Raw genomic sequence first — 16,483 nt, forward strand, 5'->3', positions numbered from 1 at the left:
ATTCTGAGACCCGTTCCAGTTTAAGCCCTAAGTGGTCTCAGAACATACCCCTATAAATGTTGTAATGTAAACAGTGACCATACAGAATGGCTTACTGTGCATGCCCAAACTTTAACCTTTTCCTGTTTACATCTGGGTGAATATAAGGATTAAATGCAATTTTCTTCAAGAATAGTTCCACAGATAAGTGTGCCAAGAACAATTTCCATTTACACTACAACTGAAGAACTGTTATCAGATCACTTGATTTGCTACATTTTTATTACTGTCTGGCAGACAGAGAATAAAATTCTTCATAGCAGCCTGGTGTAAAAAGGCGTTTCAGTTTCAGCAATGAGAATTGTTAATCTGGCCTAATAAGTAATTGAGTCTTCTAAATTATTCATATGTACCTGGTATCCATAATTATTCAAGTTTGAAAGTTATATAAACAAGTCGTGTTTTTCTTGAGACTTCTCATGTTAAGAATGGTGAAGAACTGGAAAATCAAATGATAAGTAATTCTGAATCACACATAGAAACAACAGTGTTGATTTCCCATTATAGAAAAAGTATAAAAATTAAAAACAAAACGAAAGTTGTAACACGTGCACACTGTTTATAGACTTTGTATGTCTACAAGACAAGATGTCTACAAGACATACAATATACCAGCTGCGGTTGGTTATATGAGTTTGATAGATATTTGAGTTTGGCCAGCTGTAATGTTTAAATTAAAAGTAATTATATCTGTAAATGAAAACAATACCGGTAATAATAACCCCCTATTGTCACCAGGAGGTCATTGTACATGGTGATTACTAATTAACAGTAACCAGACCTCTTTTAACTGTCTTACTTACTTAATAATAACTTATATAATCATTATTTTAATCTTTCCTAGACTAGTCATCTGTACTGGCATAATTTCCCTCATTGCATGCTGCATGGTGTTTGCAGTCATATTTCACTTTTCACATTTCAGTCGGTTGTAGAAAAGAAGAACCATAATCTAAATTTCTTGGAATCAGTGGTACAGTTAAAAATCTGTTCAATTCAAACTCAAATACACTTCTTTATAGGTCAGTAGGGTGTATATAAAAACATTTCATTACATTAAGTCCAGTAAGGTAAAGAACAGTAGGGTGTATAAAAACATTTCATTACATTAAGTCCAGTAAGGTACAGAACAGTAGGGTGTATAAAAACATTACATTAAGTCCAGTAAGGTACAGAACAGTAGGGTGTATAAAAACATTTCATTACATTAAGTCCAGTAAGGTAAAGAACAGTAGGGTGTATAAAAACATTTCATTACATTAAGTCCAGTAAGGTAAAGAACAGTAGGGTGTATAAAAACATTTCATTACATTAAGTCCAGTAAGGTACAGAACAGTAGGGTGTATAAAAACATTTCATTACATTAAGTCCAGTAAGGTACAGAACAGTAGGGTGTATAAAAACATTTCATTACATTAAGTCCAGTAAGGTAAAGAACAGTAGGGTGTATAAAAACATTTCATAACATTAAGTCCAGTAAGGTAAAGAACAGTAGGGTGTATAAAAACATTTCATTAAGTCCAGTAAGGTGTATAAAAACATTTCATTAAGGCCAGTAAGGTGTATAAAAACATTTCATAACATTAAGTCCAGTAAGGTACAGAGCAGTAGGGTGTATAAAAACATTTCATAACATTAAGTCCGGTAAGGTACTGAACAGTGGGTGTATAAAAACATTTCATAACATTAAGTCCAGTAAGGTAAAGAACAGTAGGGTGTATAAAAACATTTCATTAAATTAAGTCCAGTAAGGTAAAGAACAGTAGGGTGTATAAAAACATTTCATTACATTAAGTCCAGTAAGGTACTGAACAGTAGGGTGTATAAAAACATTTCATTACATTAAGTCCAGTAAGGTAAAGAACAGTAGGGTGTATAAAAACATTTCATAACATTAAGTCCAGTAAGGTACTGAACAGTAGGGTGTATAAAAACATTTCATTAAATTAAGTCCAGTAAGGTACAGAACAGTAGGGTGTATAAAAACATTTCATTACATTAAGTCCAGTAAGGTACAGAACAGTAGGGTGTATAAAAACATTTCATAACATTAAGTCCAGTAAGGTACTGAACAGGTAGGTTGTGAAACCCTTTATCATTAAATAAAGGAACAAAAAAGTAGGATATAAAACTTTTTCAATTAGTCCAATAAGATACAGAAGAGTCATTTCAATTAGTCCAATAAGATACAGAAGAGTTATTTCAATTAGTCCAATAAGATACAGAAGAGTAGGACATAAAACTTTATTTCATTGATTAAATATTTACATAGACATTATCATAATACCCCACTGCAGATCTCCTTGGTGTGTAAAACCACAGGATGTAAAACTCCATTTCAAACCATCATCTATACATCTAGGTTTAGTTTCAATAAAATAAATCAATGTGACTTGAATCTGTGGAGAATTTTATTACCATACTTTCAAGAATATAGAAAATCTAATCTCCGAATGAAATGGAATGCACAATATTTTTTGGCATCAAATTGGCTCAATTTTCAGATTTCATTTATTTGATTTTCTTGTTTGACATTTGATGCTTCTCTCCCAATTAAATTACATAAGATATAGAAATTCTTTCCGTTTTTATTAGAATGTTCTGGTGAGTTATGATGAAATTGCTTTGATTTATTACATCCTTCTCCTCTTTGACTATAACCCTTTTACACTCTCTAGATTGGCTAACTGCTATTTTTACAATTACTTTTATATCCTCTAGATTGGCTTAAAGCTGTTTTTACATCGTCTAGGTGTACTTACTGTTATATTTACTTCAGTCCTTAAATCAGCTAGTTTTGATGGCTTCTCTTTTTACAATAACCTTTACACCCTCTTGGATGGCTCACTGCTATCTTTATTCTTTTTTATTTGGTCAATTATGTATCTTGGAAAATTTTCTTGCTTAAATACTTGGCAACTTGTACTTAGAGACCTGAACATTTGGTTTTGATGATAACAATGTCAGCAAGTCATGAACAAGCAAAGTCTCTAGGACCAAAAGTCACATATCAAATCCTCTAGCTTTCTTTGAAGTTAAAAGAGAAATGAGGTTCTGATGACAGCCAATGATTGAGAGACATTGATGAATGAAATGAAATTTTTCTATAATGTCTGACTAACATTCATCTGAAATATAATAAATCCTGTACCCTTGATCTCGGCTGTCAAAATTCAAAGGAAAAATCAGACCAAGAATATTATAATTCAGAACAGGTTCTAAACTGACAATCGCTTAAGATTTAAACAACATTTAGAGGAAAAGTTAAATAGACAGATACACTGAAATTACAGTTTAATTCACTTTTTTAACCTTTTTAACACAGAGTATAAATAAAATAATACATCATATAATCTGACTTCTATAACTTAAAGCATATGACAATAATTGTGATGTCACTTAGCAATGGCTGTTTCCCTGGATTCTCAGGTAACATATCACATTATTATGTGGCTTGTAGAGATGCTGCCAGTCTTAAAAGTGTTTATAACTGAACACAGTTCGTTTAAATGGGTGCTAATAGTTTAACCAGAGAATAGCTGGTGAATACCAGTGGATGTGATCCTCGGGAAGTTAGGTTATTATCCTTGTAAGACCAAGGATCAGCTATTAGCATGGATCCTTGAGAAGTTAACTTCTTAATGTGTTTCTTGTAAAAAAAAAATGGTTTATTTCTTTTCTTAATAGAATATATTTTGGAATATAACTAAAAGTAATGTCACAGTTTTTTTGTTATTTTTTTAATATATATGACGTCCATTGATAAGCATTCAGACTTCATCATGTCATGTCAACTGTCACATATATATATATATATATCTCAATTACAAAAATAACTTAATTACATAAACATATATATATATACACCACTCATAATTTATAATTTCCTCAAAAATAGTACAATTAGTATGTGGTATATTGCTACGCTAAGACGTTCCACAATAAATTAGGTTTTGTAAATGTCTAATGAGATTTCCCTTGACGATTTTAATCATTATGACTCCACGAATTAAGGCATTATGGGTAATCATTGTCCACGGGAAGGTTGTGTAATCATCAATAGTTTCTAATTTCTCTATATTAAGAGTATATTTGGTCTGGTAATTATTTGAATTATATTCTAATACAGAAAGAGATGATGGGTGAAGACTATTTATGCTGATCAAGACTATCCAGGTCTGTCCCAGTTTTCCAGACTGTGATGGAGTATTTCTTTGCACTTTTAATGCTTGTTCATCTCTATAGCCTAAGGAGTGAATTATTAGCATGTAACACTACAATTTATGAATAGTCTAATTTAGTTTAATGATTTGCAGAATAGTAGGATGTAAAACTCCCAACATTAGTCTATACATTTGAAAGAATCAAACTCTTCTTTGCCCTAAATCCAATATCAAAATTAAATGAAGCATTTACTTGCACTGTAAGAGAATTCCCAAAAGAAAGTTAAATTATGTTGAAAGTGAAGTTTTTTGTAGAGGTATCTGAAAATGGAAAACCTTTCTCCAGGGAAAGGTTTGTTCCGATTTAATTTGTTAAGTATAGAACTTGAACTTTCTGATGGTATATCGCCTGGAGAGTTGAATATCTAGTCCTTATAAAACAGTGCCCCCTAGGGAGAAAAGTAAGATAGAAGTATAACGGAAATGAAGAATGGCCTCCAGGGATTTTGTAGAAGAAACGTAAAATTTGTGTTGAATATCGTGTCAGATTTGATATAAGATATAAGAATTCATATGAAAAGTCACTTGCCAATTTACACGAGATTGGAAGAGAAAATTGTGTTGATTAACATACTACTTAGTTTGTTGAAAAACAAAATGGACACTTTTATATTTGACATCAAAAGTAGGCTACTCTACATTCTCTATTAATATGCATTGATATCTTTGTAAATATATGAATGGTATTAAAGTAGGGTGTAAAATTCCATTTTATTTTTCAGATAGCATTATTTCTTCATTTTGATTTCTAAGCATTATCACGTTATATTTTATAACAGGGACAGGAAATAAAACTATAAGAGTTATTTTTCTTCCAACAATAGTTATAAATTGAATATCATTTATTCTTTGTTGCTAACTATATATTGATATAAATATAAAACTTCATTTGTTTGAAATTTGAAACACTTTCTTTGAAACAATTATTTGAAATCAAACATAATCCAGAATTGTTTGTTCCAGGCTAGACATTCTCTGGCTGGATTTCAATTCAGTTCATTATCTCTAATTTTCCAAGAGTTAATGTAAATATTATTTTTTCTATAATCGAGTTTCCTCTAGCGCCAGTCATACCTGGTTTTACCTGTCTTTGATCTTCTTTTCTTCTCCTGTCTGTTTCATCATTAGTTTCGTCTTCCGCCCAAGTTGTTATTCTCAGAACTAAATTTCTTACCATTCTTCTGATTATTTTTTAGTAGGTTGGGAAAGATTGGTTGAAAACTAATTAATGAAAACTATCGAAAAGCAAAGTCAAAAGAAATGTGTCGCCTTACTTTTTCTAAAATTTTTAACTGAAAGTAGCTTGCAGTTGATAATTAGAATGTCTATAATTTATTAGAGGTTTATTTTAACAATTGACAATATGCTTTGAAAATAGTTCTCTAGAATTACAACTATTTAGAGGAATATATCACTTTAAGATATAACAACAGTAATAGTGATATAGTATAAATAACAATGAATAAGATAGAAAGTGTTTATTTATATCTGGTGGGAGTTGGCAAGGTTTGTGTTGATTGATACGTAACTGATTAAATTCTTTAACATACTGTTTCCTGCCTACTGTCTTCACAAATTCATTGGTAAATCAATTTTTGTAAATTAACTTTGAATAGAAATGCACTTTTCTCTCAGAAATTTCAACCCAAAATATCCCAAATTTATCTTCTCTAAGAAAAAATTTCAAAGTAAGAATGTGTGCTCTGGTTTATATTTAGTCATATTAAGACTAACATTCAATGTCAAATAATTAAAAATAGAAACCTAGACTTTTGACGTTTTTTAAAACATTAGGCCCTAATGTAGTTCTAGCAGATGTGTAAGGAGTTAAATTCTGTCATGAACATAATTTCATGTAGAAAATGAATGAAGCATCGTAATGACTTGATTTTGAGTGACTTTAGTGACGTAAAGATGGCGCTATTTTGTATTTAGTCCTTAATCAAGGTCGTTATAGAAATTCATCTAAGAATCTAATATTGACAGTTGATTTCGAAAATTTAAAAAAAAAAATCAAGAGACGCCAAAGATTTCTTTGCATCTGACATTGATTGGCTTCATTATGAATAAATTTTAGTTGACTGAAATAACAAATAGAGCACATTACCTTTGTGAACTCAATCAATCAATCACTGAGTGGTGTCTTGACCCTTTATCATATTCAATTGCACAAATGTCTTATAGTATTGTTTCTAAAGTAATGTATTTGTTATTATGATATATATATCAATGCTAAAAATTAGAATGGTGTATTATTAATGGTTTTTGAAGAAGATATAAACTATTGTGATTTTCAATTTAGTTAAGTTTTTTTAAGTATATTATGGAATGTAAAAATGACATCTTGCTCATAAACTAAAAGAAATCATGTCGCCATATGGACTATGTTAGAAGTATTTGTAGTCGTTAGAAAAAGGTCAAAACGTGCTGTGTATTATCCTCAGTCGTCACATAACAATAACATGATCTTCTTATCTGGGTTTTTACGTTAATTCCGTGTCAATTCCTGTCAATTCTTTGTCTTCTTGGATTAAAACGGTGCCAGCAATTCTCAAAGTGTATTCATACTTTAATGAATATCTGGATATTTTTTTCTCCAGATTTAGTCTTTAATGCCTTCAACAGATTATATAAAATAATTACATTTTCACAAACATATTTCAAAGTATTTAAATATTTTGCTAAAAGGAGCAAAAACCTTAGTTGAAGGTCAATAAAACAGTAACAAGCGAAAAAATTAAAGAAATATATTTAGCATGTCAGTTCCCTAATTCCTTCAACATTATTTTACAGAATAGGGTGGAATTTTGACACAGTCAGTAAACAATAAAAATGTGTACAAGCAAAACAATTTCGTCAATCAAAAATCTATGGCAAAAAAAGTATGGCCAAGTCGGGAGTAAATGTTGTATAGTAGTGGACTCCTCCAGAGAGAAGTACTCTCCAGAGAGAAGTACCATCAGGTGTTCAGAAAACAGTAAGCATGGTCTGCTGTGTTCACAATACCTGCCACTACTATAATGTAAATAAAATTATCTAATTATTTTTCAGATACTATGTAAAGGATTTCTTTGACAAATTGAGAGAGTAAAAGGATATCACTGTCCAAAAAGAAGTTTGTCTATAAAAAATCATTATTCCATTAAATTTTTGTTGGTATATTTATTGGAATTGAATATCAGCTTCAAAACGATACAGATAGTTTAAATACAATGTCTAGTTCAACTTCCAATTTATAATGTACTTAAATTGTTTTTAATCAAGGCAAGTCTTAGACTACCTTTTCTAAGCTGATATTCCAATTCACATGAAATTTATCAATATAATTTGAATTACCATTGATAACAGTGGGCTCACTTTTTCTAGTATTTCTAGTGTTTCTGCTCATAGAAACCAATACCTTGGAGCCACCTTCATCAAGTTGATAGATTACTAGGTACACCACAGACAGATTGACTTTTTTAGTCATCAATCAAAATGGATTTTAAGCTAATGTGTTTTGTCAGAGAAAGAAATGTTTGAAAATAAAAAATGAGTTGAACAATCTGTCTGGATCAATTGGAACTTATCGTCATGGTAATCAAGGGCATTCTACTCTCATCTTTCATGGTTACTCCTAGTTACTCGCCAAATCATTTTCTGACAAATTAAACGTTAAAATATTTGACGTTGAATCAATAAGTGTAGATAATAATCACTCCTGTATTTCACAGACAATCAAGTTAAATCATTTCAGAATATTTCATCACCAGTAAAACTTTGGTCGGAAATTTGTCCCAAAATTGATAATTTGATTGGTTCCAGGTTCCTATGTGGTTGATTTAGGTGGTACTTGGGTTCAGAGGGTTTATTTGATTGCTTTTTTAGAGTTTTAAGTGTCTCTGCTGTTGTTGATTTGTTTGGAAGAATTTTGTCCTACGATTTATGAATTGATTAGGTCAAGTCTCAACTTGTTTATGAAATTTGTTTCTCTGCAGAGATGTTAATTAGATTGGTTCCACATTTCAGAACTGTTGATTCCAGCAGTGTTTGGTCTCAGAGCTTTTGATCTGATTTTTTTTATTAATGTGGTTAACAAATTCGATTATTGTGCACTGTTGTACTATTGTCACCAGAAAACACCTTAATCTGTTATTTTGCAAAAAGTGTTCCACTGTTGTACTTCTGTCAGTGTATGGAAACTAGAATGTGGTCAAGTTACAAAATTGTTCTTTTGAACCACTGTTGTGTGATTGTCGGTTCATAGAAACCAAGGTGTAAATGGTCAACTGTTGGTGTATTATTGTCTGTGTATAGGGGAATTTTGTACTTTAAAACAAGGGTTTGATTGGTGTCTGGCTATTGGTGATCAATAACTTCAAACTGTTGTGAGGTGATTAACTTCTTACGGCTACATTATCTGATTCGCACCAAACCTTGACATTTGATTGGATATTAAATCGGGTTTAACATTTTCAGACTATCGGACAATCTCGTCCATCAAATCAGATTCGACCAATCAGATTGGCATGTCTGCCAAGGTTTTAATTAAAGTTGATATGTTACATTTATCTCCCGATTGTGTGATTGAGAGAAAATACGACAGAAACGACAATTTATCATGAGAAATTTCCTGAATCCGATTTCCTTCCGTTCTTATCTTCTATAAGATTTTGACATTTCTGGGCATATTTCATTTTAATCAAAATTTCCCATCAGGGTTTGTCAAATGTCTTATAGACTTGACCCCACGATAATGAGGATGTGCTCCCAACTGATACTGTGATACATGTATATTTAATTTTCCAATTTCCATTACTGACAGGGTCGTGCTTCGTTGTCTTGGATGTCCAGTATTATTAAATTAACCACTCAGGGTAAATTACTAAAATATACTCAATCATATTGGATATAATCTTGTAGCAGCCTTGTATATCAAGACTTCTGACAGAAAAATTGATTTATTACATATCAAAAAATGCATAGATTTATCCGTGGTTTCCCAGTCTGAATTTGTGATCTATTATTTTTGATTTCAATCTCCAGTCTCTTGATTAAATATTTTGGTAATAAGGAACACAATTTTAAGGAGGAAGTTTTAGCACAAACTTATCCAAACTCTCTTTGCTCTTTTCCTATGATTGTCCAGTAGTGTTTTGATTGACAGCTCAGTTGATTATTTAATTCTACTTCATGTCTTTAGACTTGAACTTCTAGTTTCGTGTAATGAATGGACCAATCAGGTTAATTACCCTATATGTAAAAATATCAGCACAATGATGCATCATCTAGTTGATACATTAACCTGTCAGAAAACTGATGGATGTTTCCGGGAAATGGTGGTTTTCAGACATATCTCTGGCAATTCGCGGACCCTGATGCTATATTCGTTCAATTTGCTTAAAATATCTATGACATGCTAATAGAAAAGGAGTTAGTATGAAAATAACTCAAAAAGAAATAGAGGTTAGAAAGCTATCTACTTAAGGTCTCAAGCATCCACAAAGCTTATTATGCTTATTCAGTACTAGCCTATGTTGGAAGGAAAACAACTTGCATTTTTAGGAGGTTCTATGTATTTTCTGAAAACAGCATCCAACTTGACTTCACTATACAGTTTTTATTTAGGATGGTGGAACTATTAAGTTATCGAACCACTGATTTCATTCCTTATTAATATCGTCATTATCGTTAGAATATTTAAGATGTGTTGTTTTTCCCCCTACGGCAACAAATATTCTGATGAAGCTACTTCAATATAAAAACAATTGGCTTTCAAGGACATTGGATATCAAATAGGAAATCAGTAAATCCTAAAGATGATAGAGAATCGTGACCTAGGACATTTTAAAATTAACATGTAATTACAGTAGACTGAAAGCTTATAGACTGGATGTGACCATCAGCATTTTCTGACCCAAACTATTTTAATTTCAACTTATTTCAGTTCTACCTGATTCTTGATTTTGTCGATGTCAGTGGATTATAATTTTAGATAGATAGATCAGGCTGTTGTAGTGCTATCTTATGGGAAGGGCAGTAGAACTTCAAGATTGAGATATCAAAAGGAAGAAGAATAGACAGACTTGACAGACGTCGGAAACTATATTTCTGTTTTTCCAATAGTTATTATACCGGAGGCTAAATGGTAAATTGCTGATATTAATTACAAATAACTAGTCTAGATTCCAGAACTAATCCGCTGTACGTATTGATTCAAATACTAAACTACTACGATACGTCTCGGATAGTTGTAGATTAGCTGTTGGCAAAATATTTAACTAAAATATTAAGTCGCTTTCGGCAAGATTCTCCATCCCACGAACTGAGATTCAGTTTGAAATCTGTTTGAATAGCTAGATAAACATCGTAAACAAACAAACAACCAATCAAAATCGTCAATGTATCATAGCTTGAAGCCAATCAACCAATCAGAGCCAATGTTACAGTATATTTGAGTTAGTACTTTACAAATATCTATTCTATTTGTTTGAGGCTTTGAAATTTGTGAATGGGACATTTTTTCTTTGGATTTCTTTGAAGGTTTTGTTTTGTGAAGGAGGCAGTATTGGAAATCAGTCTGAAATTTGGAAAAGTGTTCTTTTATGTGAGCAATTGTTAAATGAAAGAAAACACTTTTGATTCTTCATCACCATTTAAAAATCGTTTGTGCCTGTAGAAAAAGGTCAGTACAAGGATTGTTAATCTAGCTATATTAGCCAGTCATATTTAACTAGAACTCTAAATTTGTAATTTGGCTGTATTTACCATTCATGTCTGACTAGAACTCTAAACTAGTAATTTGACTATATTATTACCTAGAACTGTAAACTAGCGATTTGGTAATATTTACCATTCATGTCTGACTAGAAGTCAAAACTGGTAATTTGACTATATTATTACCTAGAACTGTAAACTAGCGATTTGGTAATATTTACCATTCATGTCTGACTAGAAGTCAAAACTGGTAATTTGACTATATTATTACCTAGAACTGTAGACTAGTGATTTGGTAATATTTACCATTCATGTCTGACTAGAACTCAAAACTGGTAATTTGACTATATTATTACCTAGAACTGTAAACTAGCGATTTGGTAATATTTACCATTCGTGTCTGACTAGAACTCAAAACTGGTAATTTGACTATATTATTACCTAGAACTGTAGACTAGTGATTTGGTAATATTTACCATTCGTGTCTGACTAGAACTCTAAACTGGTAATTTGACTATATTATTACCTAGAACTGTAGACTAGTGATTTGGTAATATTTACCATTCATGTCTGACTAGAACTCTAAACTGGTAATTTGACTATATTATTACCTAGAACTGTAAACTAGCGATTTGGTGATATTTACCATTCATGTCTGACTAGAACTCTAAACCGGTAATTTGACTATACTATTACCTAGAACTGTTAACTAGTGATTTGGTAATATTTACAATTCATGTCTGACTAGAACTCTAAACTGGTAATTTGACTATATTATTACCTAGAACTGTAGACTAGTGATTTGGTAATATTTACCATTCATGTCTGACTAGAACTCAAAACTGGTAATTTGACTATATTATTACCTAGAACTGTAGATTTGTGATTTGGTAATATTTACCATTCATGTCTGACTAGAACTCTAAACTGGTAATTTGACTATATTATTACCTAGAACTGTAGACTAGTGATTTGGTAATATTTACCAGTCATGTCTGACTAGAACTCTAAACTAGTAATTTGACTATATTATTACCTAGAACTGTAAACTAGCGATTTGGTAATATTTACCATTCATGTCTGACTAGAAGTCAAAACTGGTAATTTGACTATATTATTACCTAGAACTGTAGACTAGTGATTTGGTAATATTTACCATTCATGTCTGACTAGAACTCAAAACTGGTAATTTGACTATATTATTACCTAGAACTGTAAACTAGCGATTTGGTAATATTTACCATTCGTGTCTGACTAGAACTCAAAACTGGTAATTTGACTATATTATTACCTAGAACTGTAGACTAGCGATTTGGTAATATTTACCATTCGTGTCTGACTAGAACTCTAAACTGGTAATTTGACTATATTATTACCTAGAACTGTAGACTAGTGATTTGGTAATATTTACCATTCGTGTCTGACTAGAACTCTAAACTGGTAATTTGACTATATTATTACCTAGAACGGTAGACTAGTGATTTGGTAATATTTACCATTCATGTCTGACTAGAACTCTAAACTAGTAATTTGACTATATTATTACCTAGTGATTTGGTAATATTTACCAGTCATGTCTGACTAGAACTTTCAACAGTTGAATTAGCCCTATTTAGTCGACAAAGTAGGTTTATGATTATGATAAGTATGTGTGCTCTGTTTCTGAAACATATTTGCCAATTAAAATACAAAAGTTTGTGATGCCAAATAATATTCCTGCAAATAACTTTCCTCCGCTCCTCAGGAATATCTCTTTTATAATTTAAAGTATTTATGTTTCATTTCCATGCTATAGTAATTATAGTAAAAAATACAAGAGTTTGTGATGCTACATATTCACTCAATTGTGAATCATTTTCAACAATATTTGATAATTAAACTTGCAGGAATGTATTTTTGATTGATTGGCGCCTAATATAGAATTGATCAAAGGGCATAGATTCTTTGAAGTTGATCAAAACCTTTCTGAATCTTGTTTTTGTCTGTCAGTACAAGACCAATCTATCTTTTTCTTTCTTGATCAATCTTTGATCACATAGGAATTCTTCTGATTTATATAGCAGGAACTTTTGTGGACGTCAGAGTAGTCGTTCAAAGAATTTCCCTCATTGCATACTGCAGTTGTCATAAACCCAATCAGGTGCAGAGGTTTTAGATATAAAATTCATTTTATTTCTCATACATAAATCATGACTTAATTTAAACACAGATCTGATAAACAGTAAAAACAACAAGGCATGCTTATAAATATGTTAACAAAATCTGTTATTTCATTATATATTCATAGCATAAAATATACCATACAAAGATATAAACCTTATATATATATTATATACAGATATCAATGACAAGCATCTGATATAAATACTCCATTTCAACATTGAATATTCATAGCTTCACATTATTTTCTAAAGCATAGTGTAATCTCACAATTGAATACAAAATTTTAATGCAAAATTTTAACATAAAATTTTTGATTTTTTTTAGTTAAGAATCGAATATAGTGCTGCCAAGATTTATCTGTTCATCCGGGTCTGTTTCGAGCAGTCTATTTTATTAATTGGTAGTTTAGGTAGTACTTGATTCAATTTAAGCTAAGTTTGTATAGTTTTTACTACCATTTAATCTACCTACCAATAAAGTGGACTGGTCTTAGTCATGTTTTGAATCAGACCAGGATGAGCAGAAATATCTGTACCTGTTTACAGTATCAGAATGTATCAGGCACTCTTGCAATTGAAAGAAAAGATAATCAAAAGTAATCTTTGAATATTGCATGTTTGGAGTTGTTTATGGAAATAGATCTAACGGATTGATAAAAACTATGACACCTGAGATTTGCAAAACTAAATTTTTAATGTGTAGACTAATTTTATTATTAATAAGTACTGTAATTTCTACTTACAGTTGCCAATCCTCCAGAGAAAGCCAAAGATGACTCAACAGTAGCTTCCAGAAATGGTCAACTTTCTCGTAAGTTTTGATTTATTTTTCAAATTTTTTAGATTTTTTTTATTATTGCCTGTGGAAAGTGTAAGGATTTTCTAGTTAGTTTGAATGAATTTTCAAGATGATAAAGCCAATAGCAGAGTGACACCAGATACCAAAGATTTAGCAATGACACAAACTTTTGAAACATTGTAAAATATTGACTGGTATCAGCCAAATTTAAAAGGAATTGTTAAAATGTTTTCTAAACTCTTATATGTTTTATATGCATCAATTTGCACTATTCCTATTTTCTTGTGGATCTTTCAATACCATCTGCCTGAAAAAATAAATGGTGCAAATCGTTGCTGTTAGTGTCCCTGATATAAATGAAATTAAAAAAAACTCTTAACAATACCTTTAAATGGTTTTGCTTGGTTAGAATATATTAATGACTTAAATGCTATTAGATTAAAATTGAATGATTCAAAGTCTAATTTAATCAGATCATTACTGGAAAATGTAGATAACTGCTGTAAATTCATGAAATGAAGGATCTTGATCTGCACATTGTGATACACAGAGATTTGTTCGGTCAACAACAACAAATTGTAAGCAGGTCAAAAAACACCAAAAAAAAACAAAATTTATTGCCAGCTGTTGCTAAATACATTTTATAAAATATCATTGTGACAGCTGAAATAATGTTAACAAATCTTTACTGAAAGGTAAGGGTATTGACTTCCAGAAGCAATTACTGAGGCATCAGTTATCATCAACTGAAATATTGTTAAATGTGACTGAAAGGTAATTCGGCTTAAGTCTCAGTAATGATTACTCGCCATTAGCTAAACTTAACATATATGCATATGGTCAAAGAAACATAAGGTTATTGAATGAACTTCCCAAAGCACTTGCTGAGGCATCAGTTATCAGTGTGACATCTGAACTAAATGATAAGTTTATTCATTTGAAACTTTTGTTTTAGTTTGTAGCATCCATTTGAGCATTGCAAACATCAGTAAGCTTATTGAATGGAATTTTAAATTTATTATTTTATATTTCAGGGACAGGCTCCCTCACAGTATTACGAAGATCAAATTCTCGGAAGACTGGAAGCTCCAGTAGTCGTGCATCAAGTATAAGTATGGATAGCGCAGATTCTTATGCCAGCGTGGACCTCAACACAGACAAACTTCCACCAGTCGACTGTCCTGAGGCTTCCCATATCTGTTCTTTACGGTAAGTTTGAATGTAAATAATATTAAATATCATGATGTAATATTCTGTGATTAGTCAAATTGGGATCTCTCAATTTACATAGCTAGTATTATTCTTCAAGATATGTTCAAAATTAGATAAAAGTCTATATTGTAAATATAAAAAAATCATGAAGAATATTATTAGATTGTTGGAGAAATAATTTTTGATTGATTGATTGATCGACTGACAGTTCCCTTTAAAGAGATTGTAAAGAGGTTTTTAAAATTTTGTATGTGTTTCGGAGACACTGATAGCATCAATTTGCCATATTCCAATTTTAGGATGGGCGTCTATGGTTCCTGCAATTCACCAATTGCAAAATATGCTTTATTGCACAAGGCCCTTTGTAATTAGTGACATCATCAAACTCTTAGTGGAATTGCAGGTATTAAAGAATCCAAAATTGGAATGATGCAATTCAATGATGATTTACATAAAAAATCTAAAAAAAAAATCTTTACAATCCCTTTAAAATTTAGATCAGTTAATCTAATATCTGCATTGTATCTTAGGTAAAATTTTATGAAACAAGCCTCAGATCACTGCTTTCATAACTAAGGCAAATTAAAATAGAGAACAACTACGATTTTATTGTAATATTGTTGCCAAGTCTATGAGAAATTAGCTTTATTTGATTAAAGTTCCGATCTATCTGACAGCTGGCCATAAGATTCTAAGAACAACTAACTTTCTTGTCTCCGATAAAAATAAGATAATTTTAATGCCAGACTCATTTCAATTAATTTATATTTCATGTTTAGTTCAAAAACTTCAGGAATTTTTGTACATAAACACTTCCTTTTTGCCAATTTGATTTAATGACAGCTCTAGAAATTTCTTTGAATATTTTTTGATTATTAGTGAGTAAGAGGCTAGTTGACTTAAGATGGCAATGAAAGAAATAAAGAAATTAGTATTTAAATTAGTATATATATATATTATGTAATAATAATGATATATTATGATGATATTATGTTATAGGTACTACGAATTCCCATTTTAAAATACTAGCCTTAACAATAGTGAACACTGCTTTAACCCTGTGCCTTTTGTTGTATAGTAACTTGTTACCTTTTAATTACACTAATCTCTAAGATAACATTGTAGCTCATCATATTTGCAAATTTCTGTTGCTACCGAAAACTGATGCAAAACAAAGGGATAGACAAGAAGTGCTCTTATCATTTAAATGGATCAATAAAACCATATGGTGTATGCTTTAGGGTATACACAATAAAGTTCTCACTACAGTAAGAGTAAAAAAAAAATAGACTGGTACAGTAGATTAAAATTTGATCAACTGAAAACATATTTCATTATTGGAAATCGAAAAT

At 30.9% G+C, this 16,483-nt stretch overlaps 1 protein-coding gene across 1 annotated transcript; it reads left to right on the forward strand.

The window, feature by feature from the left end:
• Window positions 1-13,673: 13,673 nt before the first annotated feature.
• Window positions 13,674-16,152, forward strand: LOTGIDRAFT_172256 (hypothetical protein; the record flags this gene model as incomplete). Its single annotated transcript, XM_009048835.1, has 4 exons — window positions 13,674-13,716; window positions 13,866-13,931; window positions 14,954-15,128; window positions 16,131-16,152. 4 exons carry the CDS (start codon window positions 13,674-13,676, stop codon window positions 16,150-16,152), a joined length of 306 nt encoding a protein of 101 aa, XP_009047083.1.
• Between the last annotated feature and the right edge of the window lie 331 nt (window positions 16,153-16,483).

The sequence above is a fragment of the Lottia gigantea genome (assembly GCF_000327385.1).
Source record: "Lottia gigantea unplaced genomic scaffold LOTGIsca_129, whole genome shotgun sequence".
In the NCBI taxonomy this organism is placed as follows: domain Eukaryota; kingdom Metazoa; phylum Mollusca; class Gastropoda; family Lottiidae; genus Lottia; species Lottia gigantea.